This window comes from Polypterus senegalus, chromosome 1, assembly GCF_016835505.1.
Source record: "Polypterus senegalus isolate Bchr_013 chromosome 1, ASM1683550v1, whole genome shotgun sequence".
NCBI lineage: Eukaryota > Metazoa > Chordata > Cladistia > Polypteriformes > Polypteridae > Polypterus > Polypterus senegalus.
The window spans coordinates 240,277,675-240,303,673 of record NC_053154.1 but is presented as its reverse complement, the minus strand read 5'-3'; the positions used below and the strand labels follow the sequence as shown (position 1 = coordinate 240,303,673).

General features: G+C 37.2%; 1 protein-coding gene across 1 annotated transcript in view; it reads right to left on the bottom strand.

Moving 5' to 3' along the window:
• LOC120540109 (gamma-aminobutyric acid receptor subunit pi) overlaps positions 1–25,999 on the bottom strand; it is a 191,887-nt gene that overhangs the window by 55,248 nt on the left and 110,640 nt on the right. Inside the window, exons 3-6 of the mRNA XM_039770604.1 lie at positions 25,736–25,848; positions 24,609–24,676; positions 7,469–7,686; positions 1,940–2,022 (exon numbers count right to left, since the gene is read on the bottom strand). Of these exons, the coding sequence (XP_039626538.1) occupies positions 1,940–2,022; positions 7,469–7,686; positions 24,609–24,676; positions 25,736–25,848 (482 nt within the window). The remainder of the gene's footprint in view (positions 1–1,939; positions 2,023–7,468; positions 7,687–24,608; positions 24,677–25,735; positions 25,849–25,999) is intronic.

The window sequence follows — 25,999 nt, the reverse complement described above, 5'->3', positions numbered from 1 at the left end:
TAGAAATGAAACCTGCCCAACTTTTGTAAGGAAGCTGTAAGGAATGAGCCTGCCAAATTTCAGCCTTCTACCTACACGGGAAGTTGGAGAATTAGTGATGAGTCAGTGAGTCAGTCAGTCAGTGAGGGCTTTGCCTATATATATATATATATAATGAAAAAGATCACTTTAAGACCAGTTTAGCATGTTTTATAATGCTTATGCTTTAAAACACTAAAACACTTCAGTTTTGTGTTTGCCTACTTAAACTTAACATGAGCTGAGCATACAATGTTATTTGAAAACCTTATTACCTTAAAACAAAAAACAGGCGGAAGAGCATCAGAATTTGAAGTGAATTAATAATATTAAGTTAATGAATAAAATAAAAATAGAACTCTTTTGAAAGTCACACACCATCTCCTGGTAGCTGTGAAAATTACAACACATAAAACACTGGACCATGAAAAAAAGAAGTTGGGCAAACAGATCAGTTTCTCCTAAAAATTTGGTCTCACAAAAAAATCAGGCTACTGCATGTCCATATGAATTTCAGTAAAAATAAATTTCGGACAGATGTGATAGATACAGAAAACATAAACTGAAATCATTTGTATTGCATGCCGTTTATTACAAGTTTAAGGTAAACAGCATGCTTTCATAAAACCTGACATTTGGCACCATGTCAAGAATATGTTCATTTGAAAAAGTTAGAATTCAGTTTGTGTAAAGAAATTAATTTAGCACAACAAGGAAAAGAAGAGTTCTAAACATATGGCTCAACTGAACGTCCAATGGACATACCTGAACACTCAGACAGCTAGTGAGGTTACACTTTGAATGACTAGTGGATGATTCAGTTAAGGATGAGCTCCACTTTCCTCTCTGGAAGATCTTCTCCTGAATCTTGAAAAGACCAAGGGCATGGAGATCTTGAACATCCAATCATTATCCAACCCGCTATATCCTAACTACAGGGTCACGGGGGTCTGCTGGAGCCAATCCCAGCCAACACAGGGCGCAGGCAGGAAACAAACCCTGGGCAGGGCGCCAGCCCACCGCAGGGTCTTAAACATAGTCCATTCATTGTCTGTATTGTAGGAAGCTGCAAGGCTCTGTGGCTATAAGGTTGGTAGTGCCTATCAAGATATTATCTTTTCAATAAGGAGTCCTTCTGTGCAATGTCAGCAGAAGTCTCTTCAAATGTGACTGAAGAGTATTGGCAGGTCAAAAAGGCACCAGCACAGAATACACTGTAGCTCCATATATGCAAAGCATTCAGTAATTCAACTTAAAATCTTTCAATGATCACATTTATCCTATTTAAAATTGTCCAAAATGTGTCCAGGGTAAAATACAACCTGCGTGCGTAGCAATCTAGCTTCAGCCTCACTGAGTCATACATATTTTACGTGTGCAACAAATTCATATATTTTGGACAAAAAAATCATTAGATCATTTTGCAGAGCTTGTTTAACAATGTAATTAGATACCATTGCTATACAATATTCCTTCCTTTTGGACATTTCTCATATTTTACTGTGTTATGAAATACAGCCTTTATTTATTTGATTGGGAATCCAAGAGTATAAATAATACTTACATCAACTTTCCCTGTATATGTAAACAGTATGCAGCAAATAATGTTTTATTTGGAAGCATGTTCTTCTGCTGCCTTCTTCCATACATGCCTCAGTCAGTTTATCATAAAAAATGCATACCATAATTCATAGTATTATTGTATGATTATAAAAGAAAAATTGGACCAGTAGTAGAGTAAGATAACATCCAAGGACCTCAGTTTTTTATTTAATGTCTTTTTTTGGCTTTGCAATTGAGCTCATCTTTGAATTGTAATGAAACAATGTATCTAGGCAAAATTCGTTATGGTATTTTTAGTAATTATTTCATAACAACAAAAATAACAAAAGACAAAAGAATATTGAAAATAGAATCTTACAGCTTTCTAACTGAAGAGTACATGTCTGTTTATCCATTGGGTATTTTGTTAAATCCATGTTGCAGGCAACAGTTGTTGTTATCCTAAAAAAAGCACAGAATACACTGATAAAGTTTGAAGTATTTTACAAAATTATTCAAACAATTTCTGTATATGCCTTTTATTTTCAAATGTAAATGATGTACATAGTTTAATACTATGCTATTAATGCATTTTCCAAAACCATTTTTTTCAAACAGCGTTAGTTTCAAGGCAGGAATTAACTTATATGAGTTGCTGGTTCATTGTGCAAGTTACATTCTGACTTGATCTGAGGTTTCTCTCATTCCAGGCTAACCACCCTGACCATCATGTCTTTGGGTTGTGGGAATAAAATGCAGCACATGCAGAACACACAAGGTGAGTGACAGAAAAGACACAAACTTCACAAGGTCATCGATTCGGCTGAACTTTGAATCCAGCACCCTAGCGCAATGAAGAAATAGTAGAAATGACTAACCACTCTACCACTATATCACATAATGTGCTATTGAATGTATTTCAAATGAAAAATATGTTCCATCCTAACAAAGATGTTCCTCTTCTTGCTCAGTTTTTAGCTTCAATTTTGGTCAACTGTAACTTTTCAAAATTTGTGATGAAGTTTATAGTTTAATGTTGCAATTTCTTCATATCTTGCTGTCCATGTCAACATGATCATTTACTGTAATTTGTGGCTTTCCATGTCTCATTTGCACATCAGGAACCACAGATGGCTGGAGAACATTGCTTTCCCCATAAGCATAAATATCACCAGCTGCTTTTTAGAGCAATGTCTTTAAATCTGTGCCAGTAGTGTCAGTTGACAAGAGTGATGAATAAGAAGATAATCATTTGATGTATATTTTCAAAATTATTCGGAACCTAAGCTTTCATTAATCAGTCAACCAATAAATCTTTACTTTATAAACCACCAATAAGATCATGTACCTTTACAAGGCAATTTACAAAAAGACTGCAGCACTGATGTTGGATTTTCTGCGGGTTCATAGAGTCATTATTGTCATGTGTACAGAGTAAAGTGAAATCCTTACTTGCAAGTGCTATTCAAAATTAAACAATCTCTAAGAAGTATGCCTGACAAATATTAATTTTAAGTACTAAAGAAGGTTTACATATTGATCTCACATACATGCGACTGGCACCACTGCCTTGCATCCAGTGGTTATTGGGATAGGCAGGGTCGCTTGAGTGTTTAATTTGTAAACCTCCTTTAAATACTTGAGAAACTGGGTAGAAGGATACATATACATAAAGAGGCATAGTTCAAGTACAGTATTCATAGATAAATAGTAAATAAAGCTTTCATAACTTGAATTCCAACTTAGTGTATGATATGGTGGTACCATAGTTATCCTGATAAGGAGATAACAGAAAACATGTAAATGAAAGAACAAAACATAGAAAGCCAGAACAGCTGGGACTTCACTCTGGACAAGACATAAGAAAACATATTCATTGGGATGCACATAAGGGTTTACAAAGAGCTTCTTAAAGAGTGTTGAAAACTGTAAGAAGAAGAAGAAACCTCTGTCTCACAGGTTTATATGGGGTGGGGGAACAAACCAATTTATGTCGGGTTTAGAATTGCGAAAATGATTTGATATTGGACAAAAGGCTAAAACACAACAGCATGGTCAAAAATTAAAATTAAATTTACTGTCATCTCATACATACCTTACACCATTTTCACATTTTTGCCTTTGCAAATGGCACAGCAGCAGCAACCACAAAGCCATGGTTTCCAGCTTCACTAAAACTGGTTGTGGTCTCATCTTTCACTTAACACGAGTTGAACACATCAACATTTTTTTCATCTCAGTCCCACAATAATTGGTCAAGAGTCCTCCTCTCAATTTAAAAAGATAGTTCCATTTAACTTTACTTTTCTATTTATGATTTGTACCAACAATTCTAGAAGTATCTATTCAACAATATTTTCGACAGAAAATGCACATTTTTGCATGTTTTCAGCATACAACTGGATAACTGACATGAGAATTATGTCACATGAGTAATATTGGGTTATTTTTCTTTTTATCAAAGACTTTTTCACAGCATTTGTCGTCTTCTTCATCTCTTTCCACTTTTGTGTGGGGTTGATGTGTCTGACCAACTTTCTCCAGCTCAGTCCTGCACCTCCTCAGTCAGACTCTTCTCCATCAAGTCTTCTTTTACTTTATCCATCCACCTCTGCTTCGGGTTTCCCTTGATTTTTCTTCCTTTGTAGTTCCATTCCCATCACTGTTTTGCACACATATTCAATGTCTGTTCTCATTACATATCCAAACCACTTCAATCTACTTTGCTGTACGTTCTTAGATATCTCTCTCACTTCTGTAGTACCTCTGATTGTCTAATTTCTTATTCTGTTCCTTTTTATAACTCCATACATCCATCTCAACTTTCTCATTTTCTGCCACATCTAAGTTCTTCTCTGCTCTCTTTACTGCCCATGTCTCAGCTCCACAAATCATTGCTGGTCTTACCACAGTCTTATAAACCTTACCTTTAACCTTCGCCTTAATTCTTCGATCACACAATACTCCTGATACCTTCATCCAATTGTTCCATCCACACTGCACTCTGTGGGTTATCCCTGCATCTAATTTTTCAACTTGGGCTACAACTGATCCTAGATATTTAAATGTATTCATGCATACATCCATTATCCAACCCTCTATATCCTAAATACAGGGTCATGGGGGTCTGCTGGAGCCAATCCCAGCCAACACAGGGCGCAAGGCAGGAAATAAACCCTGACACATACACACACACCAGGGACAATTGAGGATCGCCAATGCACTTAACCTGCATGTCTTTGGACTGTGGGAGGAAACCGGACACCCGGAGGAAACCCACGCAGACACAGGGAGAACATGCAAACTCCACGCAGGGAGGACCCGGGAAGTGAGCCCAGGTCTCCTAACTGCGAAGTAGCAGCGTTACCCACTACACCACCATGCTGCTCTATTTAAATGTATTCATCTCAAAATTTATGATCATTAAATTATTTAAAATATACATGTGCATTTGTGTATGTTGTGTGTGTGTGTACGTATTTATGTGGAATGAAACTGAAATACCTAGGAAATCAACGTGAAATGGTTAGAATTGGTTACCTTAAACTACATGTTATGTTTGAATGATGATGTATAATTACATGGTTATTATAACACACCTTTTATGTAGTTACTTCATTATGTATAGTAAATTTTATAAACTTTTTTAGTCACATTAAAATTGGTTTGGTAGACAAACAGCAAAAGTAAACATAAATAATTAAAAATGTACCTTGCTTTTAATTTCAAACTTGTTAACTGCACTATGTAAGCAAACTGTTCATGATAAAAATGATACATAATACATTAATGGATCAAGTTTTGTGCAGGAAATTACACCCTTCTTTAACAAGAAATGGATTATGAAAAATTTAAGTTAAGGGTACTCAAATTCAAGGTTTATGAAGTGCTACTTCAGAAAGTGGAGCTTTACATATTCAGCTCTCTTGATGGGATTAGTCCGATAGATCAGATGGATACTATAATGATGTCTTTTAAGGGATTTAACATACATAGTGATGTATCAAGCAACAGAATATGAAAATTGTTACCAGTTTTCTGTACAGAATAAAGTAATAAATAGTGACATTCTGTTTGTTAGATGTATGCATCAGTGAAGGACAGATAAAAAAAATCTGATAAGAATGAAATAGGATAGCACACATGGTGTGCTGTCATTCTTGGAAAATTAGGCAGCTTCCATATGACAACAGGTACACTGGTCTTTCGTCTGGCAGGAAAGTGAATATCCAGATGTATGTTTGACATTTCAGCCTCACCAGTACACCTGTCTGCTTCGGTTATAATCTGCAAAGTATTTCAACCCAAATGTCACAAAAGTGATGCTTTAGAAACTGCCTGTGAAGTGTGACAGAATCATTCTTTCATCTTGAAGGTGAGCCATCACCTAGAGGGGTTTTGAAATCAGGAGGTTTCATAATACTTTTGCTGAATGTTAGGCTCACGCAAGTCAAGTATATATTACCAGTACCCACCATAAGAGCTGTTAAGAAGTGATAACCTGAATATGGTCTGTCAAAGTCCCTGGAACAGAAGGAGTGTTTTCAGGAAAAAAAAATGATCATACAGAAAAGCAGTTATGCATTAATTCATTTTCAAATTATGTTTTTTTTCTTTTTTTCCAATACAAGGTAGTGATGGGCATGAATGCATCCTGCAACTTTATGTCAAGGCAGGAACAATCCCTGGATGAAATATCAGTCCAGCCCAGAGCACACTCACTCACATTCAAACTCATACATATCCTGGGCAACTCTAACCAACCTAACCTGCCTGTCTATGGGATTTTAAAGGACTCTGATGTTCCTGCAGAAATCACGTAACAAGGAAGATTAAAAAAGAAAGGAAACTGGATGAATGTATCAATGAAAACATTTTAACAATACCATATATTCCTATATGGTTTGATTTCCTCTTTTACCACTTTCTTGAAGTTTGGAGGAAAAAAAGATCTTTTGCCTATTGCCAAATCTATATATAAAAAACTTAAGCCTAAAAGTGCATTGATTTTGTGCAATGATTTTTATGTGACGCCTTTTGTCACACTTTAAATCTGGCTTATTTTAAAACCTACATATATATTTTTGGTATTATTCTTTTAAGAATTTATCAAACTTTAATGTAATGTTGTTAGATTTTCAGATTCTTATTTCATTTTTAAATTATAAACTAAAAAATATCAAGAACTCACGTCCCGCAAGACGAGACTTAACCAAGTGTGCCAAGAGATTTAACCACGCCCGTGGCCAGAAATAAAAGACAAAGAGTAGGACAGCTGCTGCACAAGCTTTTAAATGTTTGAAGCGCTGCGCGAGATGCAGATCATGCGGCCCAGCAGCAGCAGCAACCCAGCAGCTGATCGAGCAAAGATGAGGTAAAAAAAAAAACTGTTTTCCATTGTATCATCGCTTAAGTGGGGTTTCAGTGGAAGCGACTGAGTCTCTTTGGGGTGCATTCAGCCTTCCTCTTCACAATGCGAGCAGCAGAGACATGAAGTGGCTGGCGTGTATAGCAGACCGGTGGTGTTGGAGGGGATTTTCAGCAAAGAGAACAGGGGGCAAACCCCCCAGTGAGCATATAAAGGAACAACACAGGGCTGGCATATTATTTATCCAACCTCATAACTCTTAGTGCCTGCCTTGGAGACTACAGGTTGTTCACTTCTCATGTATAAAATTTGAATGGGACTATGCATTGTTGCTTTTACAGGTTCCAGTGTCTGAAAGTCTATAATGGAAATAAAGCACGACAGAAATGTGACTGATGGATTTTGCATGTAATCTTGTGTGCTTGATGAACAGAGTAAAGTGATCAGAAAGCTTCCACCATTTAAATTTTTTCACATGCAAACAAATAATTGTTAAATAAAACATTTGTAGATTTAATCATTGACTTAGCGCCTCCTTACCTTAATGCATAAAGCACAGTTCCGTTTGGAAATATTCGTATTAACCTGTTTTCCACTGTGATATCGTGAAGGAAAGATTTTTTGGAATCCACTATAAATGTGTCAGGCACCCATAATAACTCCACTAGTCGTCCATCCAAACTCAAACTCTTATTTCCTTCAAAGCAGAGCCGTTCATCAGTCCAGCGTTGTCTCAGAAATATAGTAGCTGTATAATCCTAAGCAGCAAAAAAAAAAAAAAAGTAATCATATAGTACCTTTTAGTATTGCAAACACACTCCACATGCACAAGAAATCTCAGTTTTCAAACACAGATAAAACAAATTGCTTGAGGCCATGCAATTAGTCACTGGATTTAAACCAATCACTTTTTGGCTTCTAGCAAAACTACTAATTTATCTATAGAACATAAATGAAAATTAACACCATAACAGCTTTAAAGTTTTAATACTGTATACTGATGTGATAGGGTAGCAAGAAAATAATGTAAAAGTTTATTAGCTCTAACTTATCCATGACCACTGACAACATAATAAAGGTTAGTGCAAATTTTTGAATGCCAGCAAGAGATTGTGACTTCAAACATTAGTAAATAATGATTAATGAAAAGGTTAATAGATTACTTTTTGAGTTAACCCTTATTTATAAGATTTATTACTATACACGTATTAAGTTGTGAATGAAAAAAGTCTTATATTAATCTGCCAATCTATTTGCCTTTCATTCTAAATGTGCCAACTGAAACTTATGTGACTAGGAAGCTAGATAATAGCTAGAAAATAATAAGATCACAAATCGGATTTATCCATTTAGACAATCTGCTAATGAATGAGCTTTATCAGTTCTTACTGGGAACTACAAGCGTATTTAAAGAGTACACTATCAGTGAGTGACATCGGTGCTCAAGCACATTAAAAATTAGTTAATTATTTATTGAACTGTAAGTGGCAGCACTCTAATTAATCAGAAAGAAATACTATACCTCTGTAGATTAAACCAGCCTTAACTAATTGAAATTATAGCACGTTTAAGAGATATATTTTTGGGAAAAAAATAGAAAGCTGAGCTCTGATGTCTTTAATTCATCAGCACATTGCCAAAATGTCACTTCTTCATATTCAGTGAGCAGAGATTCAGCATATGCACATCCTGGGAGTCTAAGCTGCTAAAGTTTAAAACACATGAGACTTGCTATCATTCATTTAATTTCTGATAATTACATTTCTAAATCTATTAATTGACTCAATAAGTTTTATGATTTGATTATGTTATAAATTTATTGCAGCTTTGTTTTAATTTTTTCATGAACATTCTGGTTCATGTAAGAGTTCTGAATCTTATTTTGATAACATTTTATTGTAAACTACTTCTATTTAACAACATTTAAAACACTGTATCATCTTTCAGTGCAGCCATCTTGTTTTCTGTTGGTGCTGCCATTTTGAGTTTAGTGTGTGCACTGTTGCTATGAAAGACCACTAAATGCCCACACCCAAGATGTCATAAGTTTAAAGGTATATGGAGACTTAGATAGATAGATACTTTATTCATCCCAAGGGGAAATTCACATTCCACTTCTAGGTTATCTGATTATTAGATACAAATCCTTAGTTGTGAGTGCATTTTGTGTATCAGTTTTCTGGTTATGACTTAGTGTTTGGTTTTCTGTTGACTTTGATTTCCATTATACTGATTAGGCTAGATGACAGATCAGTTAGATTTCTTGGTTTCAAGCTTTGTACAGCTTTAGACTACATTTCCTCTTCTAATTCTTCCTCATTAAAAATATGCCACAACATTTGTTCATCCAGGAATAACCCAGACTTTAGACATATTATTTATTTGGCAGCCTGGAGATCAGAGTAATTACATTCATAGCATTCGTAGTCTGAGTCCCGATGTGATTGTATGGGTGGTTACCTACCAGGTAACGCATAAACGAACCATACGCCGTGGCACAGTGTAAAGAGGCTTCACCTCTGACGCTGATGTCCGAGGTTCGATCCCTGAGGGGTGCAGTGGAGTGTGTACGCTTAATTAGCCCAAATAAGGGCGACTGGCAGACCAACCACATGCATTACCTGGTAGGTAACCACCCATACAATCAGATCAGGACTCAGACTATGAATGCTATGAAAATACAGTATATATACATATATATATATATATATATGTATATATATATATATATATTGTCGCATGCGGCTGGGGGTGGAGCCCAGCCGGGACGCCCAGGAGGAACGGAGGAGGGCTTGTACCTTCTCCAGACCGCGAGGGGGCTACGTGCTCTCTCCTTCGAGTTGGAGAAGCTGAAGGGGAGCTTTTGGCCGGGAGAGTACAGCGGGGAAGGTGAGTGTTGCCCTCCCCGTACAGCATGTGGGAGAATTCGCCGAAAATGACCGTGACAATAATAAGAATGACTGGCATCAAGTAGGCAATTCTCCTTCTGGCCCTCCCTTTTGTCTCTTTGTAGGACCGAAGCCCCGACGAGCATTAGGACCAGCCCCATTGGGAACCTGCCCTCCTGGAACGGGCTGCTCCACGGGAGGACTCTCCACCAGAGACCGGATGGTGCCCCGGCTGGCGGGGACTGTGGAGGCGAGAGCGGTGCAGACCAGAGGGGCATGTCGGCCTCGGAGGGGGTGCCGAAGTGGTGCATCCCAGGGTGCCATGATGGACCCTTGGTACGTAGTTGGACCCACTCTGGGGACGTGCTGCCCTCTCGGGATGTGTCGCTCAGACCGACATGTCTTCGCTGGCAGTGGGGCACTGTCGCATGCGGCTGGGGGTGGAGCCCAGCCGGGACGCCCAGGAGGACCGGAGGAGGGCTTGTACATCCTCCAGACCGCGAGGGGACGACCGCCCTGGTTGTATTGAGGGCCAACCCTGTAGGGGCCCGTGGCCACCGCCAGGCGGTGCCCTGGTGCCTGAACAACCCTGGACCTCAGCACTTCTGCCACACCAGGAAGTGCTGGGGGGAAGAGGAGCAGGGACACCCGAAGGGCTTCCGGGTGTGCAGCCGGCACTTCCGCCACACGGGGGTTTGTCCGCAGGAGATTGCCGGGAAGCAGCTGGAGCCCATCCGGGTTCCTATATAAGGGGCCGCCTCCCTTCATTCAGTGGCGGAAGTCGGGTGGAAGAAGAAGAACGGAGCTGGAGAGAGGACTGGAGGCGGCTAGAAAGGCATTTGGACTGTGAGGCCTGGACTTTGGGGGATCGGTGCTGGAGGCACTGGGACGTGCACTGAACTGTAAATATTGTACATAGTGTGGTGAGAATAAACGTGTGATGGGTGCAAAAACGATGTCTGTCTGTCTGTGTCCGGGTCCAGTTCCACAATATATATATATATTGTGAACTTGAACACGGACACAGGCAGACAAACATCTTAAGTTCACCACACACCCTTTATTTACACTTCAATTATTTACAGTGCACTCCCCAGTGCCTCTTGCACCGTTCCCCCAATGTCCAGGCCTCACAATCAAAATGCCTTCCTGACCACCTCCCGTCCTCTCTCTCTCTCTCTCTCTATCTCTCTTAGCTCCGTCCTATTCCACCCGACTCTCGCCAATGACTGGAGGGAGGCGGCCCCTTATATGGGAACCCGGATGAGCACCAGGTGTTCCCGGCATTCCTCCCTTGGCCACGCCCCAGCGTGGCGGAAGTGCCGGGTGTCTCCTAAAGTCTTCCCCACTGCACTTCCTGGTGTGGCGGAAGTGTTGGGCTTTCGGGATATTTAGGCACTGGGGCGCTGCCTGGCGGTGGCCACGGGTCCCTACAGGGCTGGGCTTCTAAGCCCTGTACCCGAGGCCCCCAGCATAACCAGGACGGATGCCCCCTCTCGGTCTGGAGGAGGCACAAGCCCTCCTCTGGTCCTCCTGGGCGTCCCGGCTGGGGACCACAGTATATATATATATATATATAAATATAAATATATATATATATATATATATACAGGTACTCGTCGAAGTACGACCTATGCAAGTTACGACTGGTCGACTTTACGAACGTGTTCGACAGTTTCCCCCGCCAGCTGTTGGCACCGCCAAAAAAAAGTAATAATATACGCAGCAGTGTTGCCCCATGTGTGTTTGTGTCTTGTTGTTTTGGCAATTTTCGATAATAATATACCCCTAACATGTCTACCAAGAGGAAATTGTCTCTGTCCACTCCACAGACTGCCAAAAATGAAAGAAAGGCCTTTGATCTAGACACCAAAATGATGATAATAAAACAGTATGAAGGAGGAAAGAAAGTGAATGCGATCACATGTGATATGAAGTTATCACACTTTACTGTGTCGACTATTTTAAAGGACAAAAATGGAATTTGTGAAGCTGTGAAAGGTTCTGCACCTTTGCGATCAACAGTGATTACAAAGCAACGTACTGGACCCATCCATGAAATGGAGAAATTGTTAAACATTTGGACGGAAGATCAGATTCAAAAGCGGACGCCGTTAAGCCTCTTTACAGTACTGTCGAAGGCTAGAAGTCTGTTTGAGACTTTAAAGGAACACGGCGGAGAAGACTACAGTCAAGAATATTTGGCAAGTACTGGTTGGTTTAAGAGGTTTAAGAAAAGATTCCAGCTACATAATGTTCGAGTGACTGGAGAAGCAGCGAGTGCAGATGAGGAAGGAGCTAGTAAGTTTGTTGATACTTTAGACGAAATAATTAAGGATGAGGGTTATCTCGCAGAGCAGATTTTTAATGTGGATGAAACAGGGTTATACTAGAAGCAGATGCCAGGATGCACTTGCATCCACAAAGAAGCCAAAAGCATGTCAGGATTTAAAGCACACAAGGACAGACTGACTGCTGCTTGTCGGGAATATTGCGGGGTTCAAGCTGAAGCCCTTCTTAATTTATCATTCCAAAAATCCATGTGCATTTAAGAATGTAAACAAGCACACTTTGCCAGTTTATTATAGATCAAACCATAATGCCTGGATGAACCATGCTTTATTTGAGGATTGGTTCAGTAATTGTTTCATTCACCAAGTGTGTGAGTACTGTTTGGAGAGAGGAATTCCCTTCAAAATTTTACTGTTGCTCGAAAATGCGCCTGGACATCCACATCACTTAGCTGATTTCTATCCCAATGTGAAAGTGTTTTTTTTGCCCCCAAACACTACTCCACTTATTCAACTGATGGACCAAGGTGTGATTGCTACATTAAAGGCAAACTATCTCAGAACCACCTTCGCCCAAGCCATAGCTGCTATAGATGCAGACCTGGAACTATCACTACGTGACTTTTGGAAACAGTATAATATTCTTAAGTGTATAAAGAATCTTGCTACTGCGTGGGACTCTGTGACGGAAAAGTGTATGAATGGCGTATGGAAGAAGTGTGTTAAGCGTTATGTGAATACTTTTGCTGGATTTAACAGTGAACAAGAATTTGATGAGATTCGTGAAGAAATAGTGAAACTGTCAAAAGACCTTTCATTGGAATGTGAAATAGAAGATGTCGAGGAGTTGCTAGACCAGGAATCAGGTGAACTTACGAATGAAGAGCTGATAGAATTGGAAGAAGAAAGAGTGGCGAAAGAAGAAACAAGAGAATTGGAGAAAGATGAAGAGGAGGAGGCTCCACAACGAATGTTCACCACAAAGGGATTGTCAGAAGGTTTATCTCTACTGAATAAACTCCTCGTCCATTTTCAAAAAACGAACTCAAATATTGAACGATTTGTGAGGACTGAACGGATGGCACGTGACACATTTCATACTTATTGCGAAATTTATGAAGAGAAAAAAAAACAAACAATTCAGACGAAGCTCACTATGTTTATGAAAAGAGCAACTCCTCCCATCACCCCGTCCGCAGCCTCACCTGATGAAGGCGATATCGACAACCTGCAGCCAAGCACCAGTGGTGCCAGGAATTAAATGTACAGTATTTCTTATTTTTGTATGTTTTCCACAAATTAACCCAATTGTACTGTAGTATGCTGTGTTTGACATAGAAAGTAAGAAAATGTTAATAAAATATTACTTTAAGATGATTACAATATCATTACCCAGTCTAATATTCTTACCTTAATTTAACATAGGCCGACTTACGTCCAGATCAGCTTACAACCAGTCAGTCGGAACCAATCGCAGTCGTAAGTCGAGGAGTACGTGTATATATATATAGTAATGGATAGATTCTCTCTCTCTCTCTCTCTCTCTCTCTCTCTCTCTCTCTCTATATATATATATATATATATACTACTAAAAATACCAGCCGCAGCGAGAAGTAGTGTGTTAAAGAAGTAATAAAAAAGAAAAGGAATCATTTTAATAATAACATAACATGATTGACAATGTAATTGTGTTGTCATTATCATGTGTGTTGCTGCCATATATATATATATATATATATTATATATATATATACACACACACACATATAAACATATATATATACACACATACACATATACTGTATATAGATACATAAATATATAAATAGCAAAATACCTGCGCTTCGCAGCAGCAAAGTACTGCCTTAAAATTTTTATTAAGAAAAAAATGAAACCTTTTTAAACTGAGGGAAAATATACCAATAATTATTTGTTAAGGATCTCTTTGTATGCCACATTGTGAGTTCGGCCCTCCGGTTGTAATATGACCAAGCTGTGCAATGAGCTTACTCTTGAGCATGCAACGTACAGTTGGCCATGTGAACAGTAATCTTGTTTCAAATCTCACAGCTTGAATTGCTGCTTTTATAATCGGTTTGAGTTTCATGGTTTGTTTCAATTATGACAGTATTTGTAGGACTTGTGTTGAAGAGACATTCAGCATCTGCCAAGCGTTGTAAGTATACAACCAGTTTCATCGATAACTTTACATCCAGCTTTTGAGAGTTTAAACATTCATAAACATCAAAGTGTCCACTACTGAAATTGTCACCTGTCAATCTAAGATGTTTAAGAGGCATTGGCAGTTGTCAAAAGGTGTAAAATATTTGGCCATTTCGGTACACTTGAAAGTGACAACCCAACAATTCACCGGCAGCCATCAACTCACATGCAGATGCATAGGTGAAGGGCTTAAGCATTTCACTCTTCTAGTGCTCCTGTGTAGAATAATTATCTCCTGTACCGTCATCAGTCCACACCTTGAACCTGTCCCAGTCATTTAATACATAAGACACAATGTTCCTCCGGATATCAAGAGTGAGCCTGATATGGCTGTGCAATATGTAAAAAGAGAATGGAAAAGGTAGGTTCCATCTCCGGGCATGGAAACCACTCGGTAAGTGACAGTTCTTTGATTGATGGTGATCACCTCGATAGACATGTTAATGGGGGTACGGTTGGAATGATAAAGGAAATGGGTACCTAAACAATGTAAAGTAAGTCTAAAATACCTACACAATAACTATAATCGTAATAAACGAACAATAAAACAGCGGAGAAGCCATGGATTAAATAAAAAGGCTGCAGTTATCAGCAGGGAGACGTGAATCCCGTGGCGAAGCAAGGAAGGGAATGAAGAGACCGGAGAGACGGACAGATTTATATAGGCAGGCAGCCAACAACATGGGAGGCGTTGGGATGGGGGACCCAACGCCGCCTGACACGATGACCAAGCTGCAGGCTATGGACATATATATGTACATAAGTAGGATTCAGATAGCGTTGGGAACCCGCGTACCAAATTTCTTGAAGATGGTCCCATAAGTAACAAAGACCGTTGAAAAGTTTAATATGGCGGCCGACAGTGGCATCATACCACCGAAATAAGTACCACATTTCAGCCTTCTACCTACACGGGAAGTTGGAGAATTAGTGACATTGGAAAGTTCAATATGGCAGTTTACAGTGGCATCATACCAATGAAATCAGTACGTACATCGGTTTTGGTTAGCGCAGGGAAGCCACCTACCAAATTTCGTGAAGATGGGGCCATGAATAAGAAAGTTCAACATGGCAGATGTTGTTGACTGTTATGACTGTTACGTGTAGAATTTCGAAATGAAACCTGCTTAACTTTTGTAAGTAAGCTGTAAGGAATAAGCCGGCCAAATTTCAGCCTTCTACCTACATGGGAAGTTGGAGAATTAGTGATGAGTGAGTGAGTCAGTCAGTCAGTGAGGGCTTTGCCTTTTATTAGTATATATATACAGTATATAGTTATGGATAGATTATCTAACTGCGCAACATTTTAAAGTGAGTGGATATTTTTCTGAAATGTTTGTTGACATGGTTTTCCCAGTGTGATTTTATCTGATTATGGTCCACTATTCATTACCAGATTTTGGAGGTTTTTCTGTGATTGTATGGATTGTGAAACCAATTCAACTTCAAGATATCATCCAGAGACTAATGGAGAGATGGAAATGGTTCTCCAGAGAAAATGTGCTGTTGTACTATTAATTGTAGTCAGGATAAATGGAGTAAATTGTTTTCCCTAATGGAGTCTTCTTGTAATGTTGTACAGCATTCTGTCCTGCAAATGTGTCTCTCTTTGAGTGTCTGTATGGTTTTCATCCTTGTCATCTGGATTTTCAATCTACGACTTCTTTAGTGCCTGTTGTGACAGACCATATGTGGTGCTTGGTACTTCATTAACTGCTTATCACTCTGAATGTAAAACATCAGCAAAAATTATATTTTGTATGAATTTCTGATTTGTTGTCATACATTTATCATTGTACATACAGTTATTGTACATAGTTATACTGATTTATTTACATTGTGTACACTCCATGTCAACTGTTGATAATGTCATCAAGAATTAATGATAAGTCACACTATTACATAACATAATGCAATAGTGACCATCATATATAAACTGTTGCTTTTCAAAGAGAAGGCAAAAGTTCCAATTTTCTTTTGGAATAAATAAAAATAAACAAACAGCATCCAATTTTAGGATTAACACAAAGTAGATCTTGGAGTTTAGGAGTTTTCTAACTACAAGTTTGTTTAATGATTTTATGCATTATTTTGATTACATGGGTTGTAATATCGATTTAACTTCAGGATATTACCCAGAGACTAATGGAGAGACAGAAAGAGTAAACTGAGATTTGGAGAAATTTCTCTGTTGTATTATTAATTGTAGTCAGGATAACTGGAGTACATTGCTAACCCTGGCTGAGTTTTCTCTAAAAATAATATATAGAAATCTAAAAATTGGTTACATCTTTAAGGGTTGCCCTGTTACCTACTTAAAGTAAAATGACATTAAAGCTGTTTTAAATAATCAAATTACTTTCAGCCTCACAGAACACCTGCCATATATTTCATGTACTGGCACTAAGATTGAAATCAAAACAACATAACAGAAAAGGCTGTCCAAAGTAGACTAGCGTAAGTCAAGTGTAGGTCTGATCCACCATATGAAGATGAATGAGGAAATCCTCTTGAGGCTGATGGTGCTTCAAGACTACGACAGTGTTTTCACAATGAACTGCATATAATAAAATAAAAACTCCATAATCCATAATCCCTACCTGAAGCCATTTTATGTACTACATTTTAGAAAAAAAGATACTTTATGCACTGTTCTTCTTTGTCATTTTTTAGATAATTTATGAACATTGTAAGATTTTTAAGTTAAATTTGTACAGAATATAAGCGCAAAGTGTCAGATGAGCTTTTTGGCTAACAAATACCACAGAAAAGATAAGATTACTGTATCTCACAGGTCTCATATCAATGCAGCTTATTTACATTGTTTTACTGTAGTATGACTTGTATTTAGAAAAATGTTAACCAATTTTAAATAATATATTTTTGTGGAAATTTAACATTCTCACATATACATAACTTAATTATAGGTCAAGGTGTTGGGGCAATCCTTCGCAGGGCTAAATACAAAAAGACCATGGAAAAATATATATAGATGTCTTAAAAGCCACTATATGAGTTTTATTCTTTATCTTCTCTTTTTTTATTTGAACTAACATTCTGTTTTTATGGTATACTATAAAATGCAGTTGTGAGTCTCCACCTGGAATACTCGGGCAATTTAAAACTTGTGAAAATTCATAAAATTTCCACAAGATTTAAGAGGGTTCTGAAAAGTAAAATCTATTATAAAATTATTGTGGATAATGAAGTGGAAAAAAAGAACAGTTTTACATTATACCTAATGCAAACTATTGCCAGATAGTAATTGTGTAAAGTTAGTTTCTCGCACATTTTATTCTTCACAAAGCAATGCGAAGGCACATAGAACAGGACATTTAGCAGTACAGTTGAAATATTTAGAAAATAGATATTTATTATAAGGTGTGACATGTATAAGTCTCCATTTTGCCTGTTGTCCATTGGACATAATTCATTAAAGATAAGCTATCCTAATAAGAGTGATATCCATTTGTAAATGAGATGTTGGGCAATTAAATGACATTGAGGGCAAAATTACATTGAGAATGCTGTTGTTTTTTAAACAGCGTCATTAGTATACACCAACTACAGATTTATATAGAATCTTTTATATAGATAAATATACCTTTATTTGGTTTACTTACAAAAATTCTGGTATTAACTTGAAAATGATCTGCAAAGGCACACAGTGTAAATTTAGAGGACAAGGTAGATAAATTTGCAGTCCCTACACCACTGATAGGAAGGAATGTCAGCAAACTGCCCAAGGCATACTGAAAGTTCAAACATGTGGAAAAATCTAAAAATCTGATAAAGATCAGGCGCTATTAATACAACACTGACACCTACTATGAGCACTTGAAGCAATTCTAATGTCTAAATAAAATAAGTTAGGTAAATATTCCATATCGAAGTTAATAATGTTTGCAAATGCCTGTAAACAATTATGGGAAAGATGTTTTAGTGATTAGGGATGGTGATGATTTTGGAATAAATAACTATGTTAAGTATTAGGTGAGAACTAACACTGGAAAAAGCAATAAATATTACAAGATCTTAGAAAACATTACAAAGCAGAGCATAAACTAATATACACCAAATCAATCAGACCACACTAAGAATATGTTATATAAACGTAAGCAACAAGGAATAAATCATTGGGTTCAAATTATGCATTATGTAGAGAAAAATATACTCACACAGTAAGCCACACAAATTCAGCATAATTATCTGAGATTCTGCAAACAATAACCATAGCAAACAGGGACAAAAACTAGCAAAAGACAAACAGTGAAAGCATAAAACTGAGCCACAAAGGATTTGGAATTCCAGGTGACAAAGAAATGAACATATTGTGATGCATCATGGATAATAAAAGAAAACAGAAAGTGGCAAATATAAAATTGGTAATGGGTTTGCAACTTAATATCAGTCCTTTGAATATATGCAGCAGTGTGTGATTTCTGACATACTGATCTACACACTTAAATACTACTTCTTTTATGGCATTTTATGGTTCTTTACTCGGTTGTATGATTCCTTATAGAGCCATTGCTTGACAAAGCACCATTTCATTCTGGGAAGAGTGTTGTGCATATGAAGTTGGTTCTTTGTGTTTTGAAAAACTTTCTAATTTGCAGACAAAAAAATGAAATCTTTTATGTATGGTAGACAACCTAGCAGGACATTAACAGAATAATAAAAAATCGACTTAGCCTGTGTTACTGGATGTATGTAGCAAGAGTCCTTTTAAAAATAACAAACCCATTGGTATTATAAAAATCTGTTACTATTTATTCATGGCTATTTCCTGTATGGAACCTGTTATAAATCTGAATACATTTAAGGTTCTTGCACTAACCTTCATGTGGATGGATCTTTCTGGAACCAAAAATGGCTCCTGTTTGGCAGAACTACTTTGGCATCGTACAGAGGGTGGGTTACATAATAACTTACTTTGGTTTTTATTTTATTCACTAGACATTAAGCCCGTTACAATAACGGGCGCTAGAACAGTAGTGCATAAACATTAGTAGGAACAGTCTATATTAAATGGAAAGGGACCTTGACCTCATTCTGTTTTTTTGTGTTAATTTTTTTTTGTCAAAAATATTTTTGCAAGAAGCCTAAAGTAAAATAATAATAAAAATAAAATAGAAACGTATATGACAATACAGTACAGTAAGTATAATTAATATTGCCTTAGTGTAAAACTTTGTAACAATCTGTAAGACACAATATCTGAAGAAAATATTTAGGTAACATTTTTCTAGTTTTTTACCTTATGAAATTTTTCTATACAATTTTATTATAGACAACATTTCTTGTAAATATTGTGTCTGAGTTTGGCAAAAATTTGTCTTGTTCAGGTCCATCTACAACCTTGACAACAACATCTGGAAAACTTCTAACTCTTGATAATGCAACATACAGTATAACTGACCGTGGCTGAATACTGGTTCTGGCAAGTAAATGCCAACTTTTTCTAAGGTTTTCTCTTCTGAGTCTTTCTCTTTTAGTGTTTTTCTGACGGTCATTTTCTTTTTTACAATCGATCTATTTGCTCGTATTTTTCTTTGTCTTTCAACCTTTCTTTTGTTGATGTTTACTTGTTGAGCCAACCGTTCTTCCAGGAGATGTTGCTTATATAGGATTTGATTGTCTGTGTCTTTTGTCCTACTTGACGTGTCCTTTTTTTTGGGTGGCATGTTGTTAGTAGATACGCCCTTAATATTTTCTCTTACAGTAATACTGGCTTGTATGTGGCTGTAATATGCATCACTGTATTGTGTGTCTTTAATTTTCTCTCGCACTAATACTGGTTTGTATTTCCGTAAAATGCCTGTAATTTTCTCTGACAATAATACTGGCTTTGATGTCCGTAATATGACTTTAATTTTCTGTCACAACAGTGGGTAATCAGCAGAGTGTCCCCAGCAACTGACGTAATGTGTGTCGTGTACCTGATAATCGTGCCTGTGGCGTCTCCCCAGCAAGTATTTTAATCTCTGCTGGCGTGCAGCTGATTATTTTATGTGTGCCGTCTCCCCAGCAACGGATTTTATGTGTGGGGCCGGCGACTACCCAAACAGCACTCTCCCCAGCAATGGTGTCCTTTATTTCTTATCATGCCCGGCCGTGGCAAGGCCATTCACTGTGTGCCCAGCTTCCAGTGTGTGTGCATCCACGGTGCCGAGCGCATGGACGGGGCACAGTGCGATGTGCGGAGCGCCCCGTGCATGCGCACTTCACCAGAAGACACACACACACGGACATCTGGATGCACACAGGGGTTTTATTAAAGAGGATGATGGTACTGGCTTCGAAAACATGGTCTTGTGTTTGATTATCTGCAAGGCTTTTAATGTCTTTTCATCTGCACAGGAGTAAATGTTATATGCGTGACTGTGTGCTGACATGTACTTGTTCCAGCTTTGTAATGGCATATATTAAAAAACAAGAATGAGAAAAAAAATCAAACAGTATAGTGTTTGTGATAGAAGCAGTTAGGAAATTGTAATTTAGTTAATTTATCTTATATTTCTATCGAAAAGATGACTCACTGGTGAAGACAGAAAGTTATAAAATAATAAAACATAATATAAAGGTTAATTCAGCCTCTGCCAGGTGACGTTAGGGAGGTCACAGAGGTGTTAGTGACTATTTTACTATAAAATCTAGAGGGACTTCAAGTTGAATTAGAAAATGACAAAGAACAAAAACATTATAAAATTGTAGTGATACCTTGGGAAAATTTGGAACCTAGTCAATAAACAATGAAAAAAAAACAACAGTTCTAAACAGAATTTTCCTTTGCTTTGTCTTGCTCCACACCACTTCCTGCTTAAAATATATTAAAATTGGCTGAAAAAGACAGGAACTGCAAAACATTTTACTGTTCTTACTGGTCATTGTGTGTGATAAACATTTAAAGAAAAAATTATCCCTACCACCTGCTCTTCAGAACAGGTCATCCCACCTGAAGCTAAAGAGTATTCAGTCCCAGCCAGTACTTGGTTTGGGAGAACACATAGAAAAAGATCGGGTTGCTGCTGGGAACTGTTTGGCAATGCCAGCAGCGGGCACTTACCCTGTGGTCTGGGTATAGATCCAACTGCCCCAATGCAGTGACAGGGACATTGTGCTATAAATATGGTGCCATCCTTCAGATGAGATGTAAAATTCCCTTTGACTCTCTATGGTCATAAAAGATCCCTGGGTAACTTTAGAAGAGTAGGGTGCATCCCGATGTCCTGGCTAAATTGCCCATCATGTCCTTGTCCATTCTGGCCTCCTAATCATGCCCTGCCTCTAATTGGCTAACTATCTCTCTCTCATCCCTTCACCACATCTTGTCTGAAGAAGGGGCCTGAGTTTAATCGAAAGCTTGCATATTGTAAGCTTTTTTGTTAGCCAATTAAAGGTGTAATTTTGCTTGGCTTCTCTCTACATTCATAATTGCTAACATGGTACAATACCCTAGTATCACCTAATAGATAAATTGTATTAAGTGTACTGGTACAATAATGGCTACTTACTCATCATCCATGTGGGTGCTTGCTACACATTGGTGGTGCTTAAAGTGATTCCCCTATGACTATGTAAACTGCTTTGCATAGTATGAAAACCACTAGGTAAATGTAATTTATTATTATCATTATGTATTATATGCTGTCATTTCTTTCCATATATACAACAAATGTATATTTTCTCTTTGCTGAGGCTGAAAGATTTCTAGTTAATTGTTGGCTGCTTTTACTGAAAAAACCTGACAAGTTTGGTAGTAGTCATTGATGGGTACAGTCTTCATATCAAGTGTGGTAACACTAGAAAGTTGGGTTCACTCTCAGACACATCTGTCAGATAAGACACGCACACCATGAACTCATGAACTCCAAAATCTCTGATGTCCAATTTATTTTAGTACCTTAGGAGAAACTCAGAAACTCAAGGGGATCACTTATCAAACCATTAACAGAAAGGTGGAAGTCATGACTGCAGAGGTCATGATTCATAGAGGCACAGTACTTTCCACAAATGGTTTGGAAACCAAGTGTGTATGATGGAGAGATGGAAATTCTAATAAATTAAATTATTATGCACACTGTTTATAGTAAACCAAAGCAAATCAAACTGAAAACTGCTGTTACACATAAGCAGCTTTACTACTGTAAAAAGGCACACGCTGTGTGCACAGAATGGCTGTATGGATAAATAGAAAGACTTTAGACATCAGTCATTTTAGTATATCATATACATGGAGTCACACTCACAACAGAGCAATTCGCACGTCCTTGAGGTCTGATAGTTTGCTTTTAGACTGTGATGGATTTATCAGTGTCCCTTGTGTCAGGGAATTTAAAAAAATAGATCACTGTAAGAAAATCATTGTTCCTCTTGGTTAATGTGTTTTATGATTTTTTTATATATATGCTGTTCTAACATAAACATATTCAAAATGCTGAGCATTTATTATGCACATATTATTTCTAATCACTAATTCTACATCTGTCTTTGATTATATTGGCCTTCAGTCTAAGTTTTGCCTTCATGATCCGATTATTCAGTAAAAATAAATCCTCCCACAGTTTGTCTATACTGTTTATATAACTTATAAAAATCCAAGACTGAAGCTGGCCTTTATGATCTTCTAAAGAACTACGGCTACCATATCACCCATGTAAATCTGTTGCACACACTCTCTGAAACTCTTGCACAGTATCTTGCCATGACATTTGGTCAATTAAATGCAAATAAATGCAAACAATTACCCCTTCACATCTAATGCAGTACAATTTTGACTTTATCGTTCTTTGTCTGTAACATTTCAATTTCTAGTTCAGCATTATTGTCATAGCTCTCAGCCAGTTCCCTATTGATGTGTTCATGTATTGAATTTTCTGAATTACAAGAATTATAGCATTTTCTTATACAAAGCATGCAGGCATCATGCTATGGAGGATACATTTTTTTTAAATTAGCATCTTTGGAAAATGATGTGACTTTAGGAAAAACACACACAGATGTTCATTTCTTTCATTGTAGCTGTGAGCTGAAGTAACTGTGAAGTAAGCTGCTCTGGGTTGAGCATTGCTAACATTTCATCTTCAGTAATATTAGGAAACAGACTGAGTAGAGACATTCAGAAAGTTTTGAAACATTGTGCCCACCACCACCTCTTGTTATATAAAGAGCACAGTAATACAAGTTCATAGAGTGTTTTAATATTCATTGATATATTGAGTTATATATTAATTCACAAAGTCTACTGAATGATAATTGACTCCTGCAATTCTGGAAAGTGAAACAAAGTATATATAACTCAGTGAAATAAGGTTATAGCAAAAGGACAAATATGGTAAAAAATTCTACCTTTTTATGACCTTACTTATTCCATTACAAGGTTGTGAAAAGTCGCAGACTAACCTTGCACAAGGAAAATACAACTTGAACAGAAATCCATCCACTGCAGGTCATGTCCTCACTCACATTAAAACAATCAGCAATCAACAATTTGTCATGATTCCTCCCTTGATCATGTTTCTTCTAATTGTGTTAATATATTATTTATTTGCATATGTATAAAGATTTATTATTAAAAGGTTAATCTTTATTTTTGTTTACTTATGGTCATCGCCATTTTGTGTCACAGTAGCCATTTCACTTCTTTGGTTGCCACAGAGAGCAGGTGGATGCACAACTTATGACATTAGTGTTACAGTATAAATGTTGGTGTTAAGACTTTGCTCATTTTCTTTCATTAATCCCTTCAAAGGACTCCTTGGTTACTGACTTTTGTCTTACTTGTTTTTGATTGCGGATTTTGGGTAACGTTTTGGGTTTGATGGTCTCTCTATATTTTTCTGGTTAAGTTCCCTAGCTTGCAAAATGGCTCTTCTCTTAGTTATCCTGTTAATTTTGGTTGTATTTAAATGTTGATCTTAACAGAATTAACCTAACTTGAACACTCTTGGGATGTGCAAATAAACTGGAGTACCCAGAGAAAACCAGACACGTAAGGAGCGTTAAACTCCACACAGTCACAGACTGGGCCAGGAAATAACCCGGATCCCTGTAGCTGTGAGTTGGCAATAATAACCACTGTGTCAGTATGCCACTCTAAGGGGAAAGTAGCTACTTGAGGTCATTTCCCAGGGCTTTTCTAGGAACAAATCCTAATCTTCAGGATAGTCGATTAAGCAGTCTCAGTCTTTAAAAAGCCCGGCTGTAAAATTTTATTTATGTATAATATAGAATATTGTGAAGCTCAGTAAAAACAAAGATATGAAAAAGTCTTACCATATTAATTTCAGATATGGTGTCAATACTTGCAATATCCAGGCTCATACCAACAGTGACTGGTCCATCTAAGGAAACATAACAATATAAAAAATAGCAGCATTATATCTCTAAAGTTTCAATCAATACTCAACTTACAGTTTTATATAAATGCAGCAGATCAGAAATAAAAGAGTGAAGTTATGAATCAGAAAATGAAAGACATTTCAAAAACAGTTGCTTACAGAAAACAAGTTGACCAATATTAAGATTTACAGTCTTTTGTTCTGCAGTATCTACATATAGTAATTAACATTTTTATTTAAACATTCTGAAATACATTGCTTGCCATTTTCAGTATAAAAGATTTACTTTGGATTTTTAAAAATAAATTAAGGCAATTGACAACCTGTAATTTTCTTTACAGGCCACCAGAGGGTTCAGAGTCCTGTTAAAGCTAAACTTCGCTCTTTTGTTTCCTTGGAAGTTCATGTAAACATTAAGACAAAACTAAACAGAAGATCACAAACCTTTGAGATTAGTGGACTATGGCTTAATACCATTTGAAGTATTACCAGAAAATGGTGGACAATGGGAAAACATACCTATAAAGGATGGGAATACCTAAAACATCAGTTATTTTCTTATTTTTAAAAATAAACTGTAGGACTTCAAACACAATAAAATATTTTTAAATTTCATGTTGGACATAATACTCTGCTAATATTATATTAAGTTCAGGAGGGCCTGAATCTTTTCTGGCAGCAGTAGGCACAACGTGGGAACCAGTCCTCTCATGTACATACCCATGCTCACAAATAAATAGGCCTAATATAAAATTAAGATAACTAGCATGTCATTAAGAATATGGATGGATCCTGGAAGAACCAGGAGAAACACCCAGGCAGACAAAGAAAGAAAGTGTAAAGTGTAGAAAGACACTGACTGGGTGCTGAATTCAAACCAGGGCAGTGGATATGTGGGACAGTCCTTATCACTGTGTCATCCTGCGACCTAAGCTATATGGCAACAATATATATATATATATATATATATATATATATATATATATATATATATATATAGTATAGGTGTAGGAATAAGTTTCACTAGTATAAACAATTAGAAGCATATAATGATTTTCCTACTGTCAAAGAAAGGCCGCAGATATTTGTTATATCCTTTCATGAGCTTCTGAATTGTAGGTGGTAGAATGTCTCCATCTATTGCCTCAGCTGACAGAAAAGCATTTTCCATAAACCTGACAAATGGAAGAATGAAAAGAATAAAATAATGCAACAGTGCTCTCAAATAAATTTCATTTTTTCTTTGTTTTGATTAAGAAGATGAATTAAAGTTATTAGGAAACAATTATGGAGTGAAAAGATGAAAGCACATCTTACTGTTAGGAA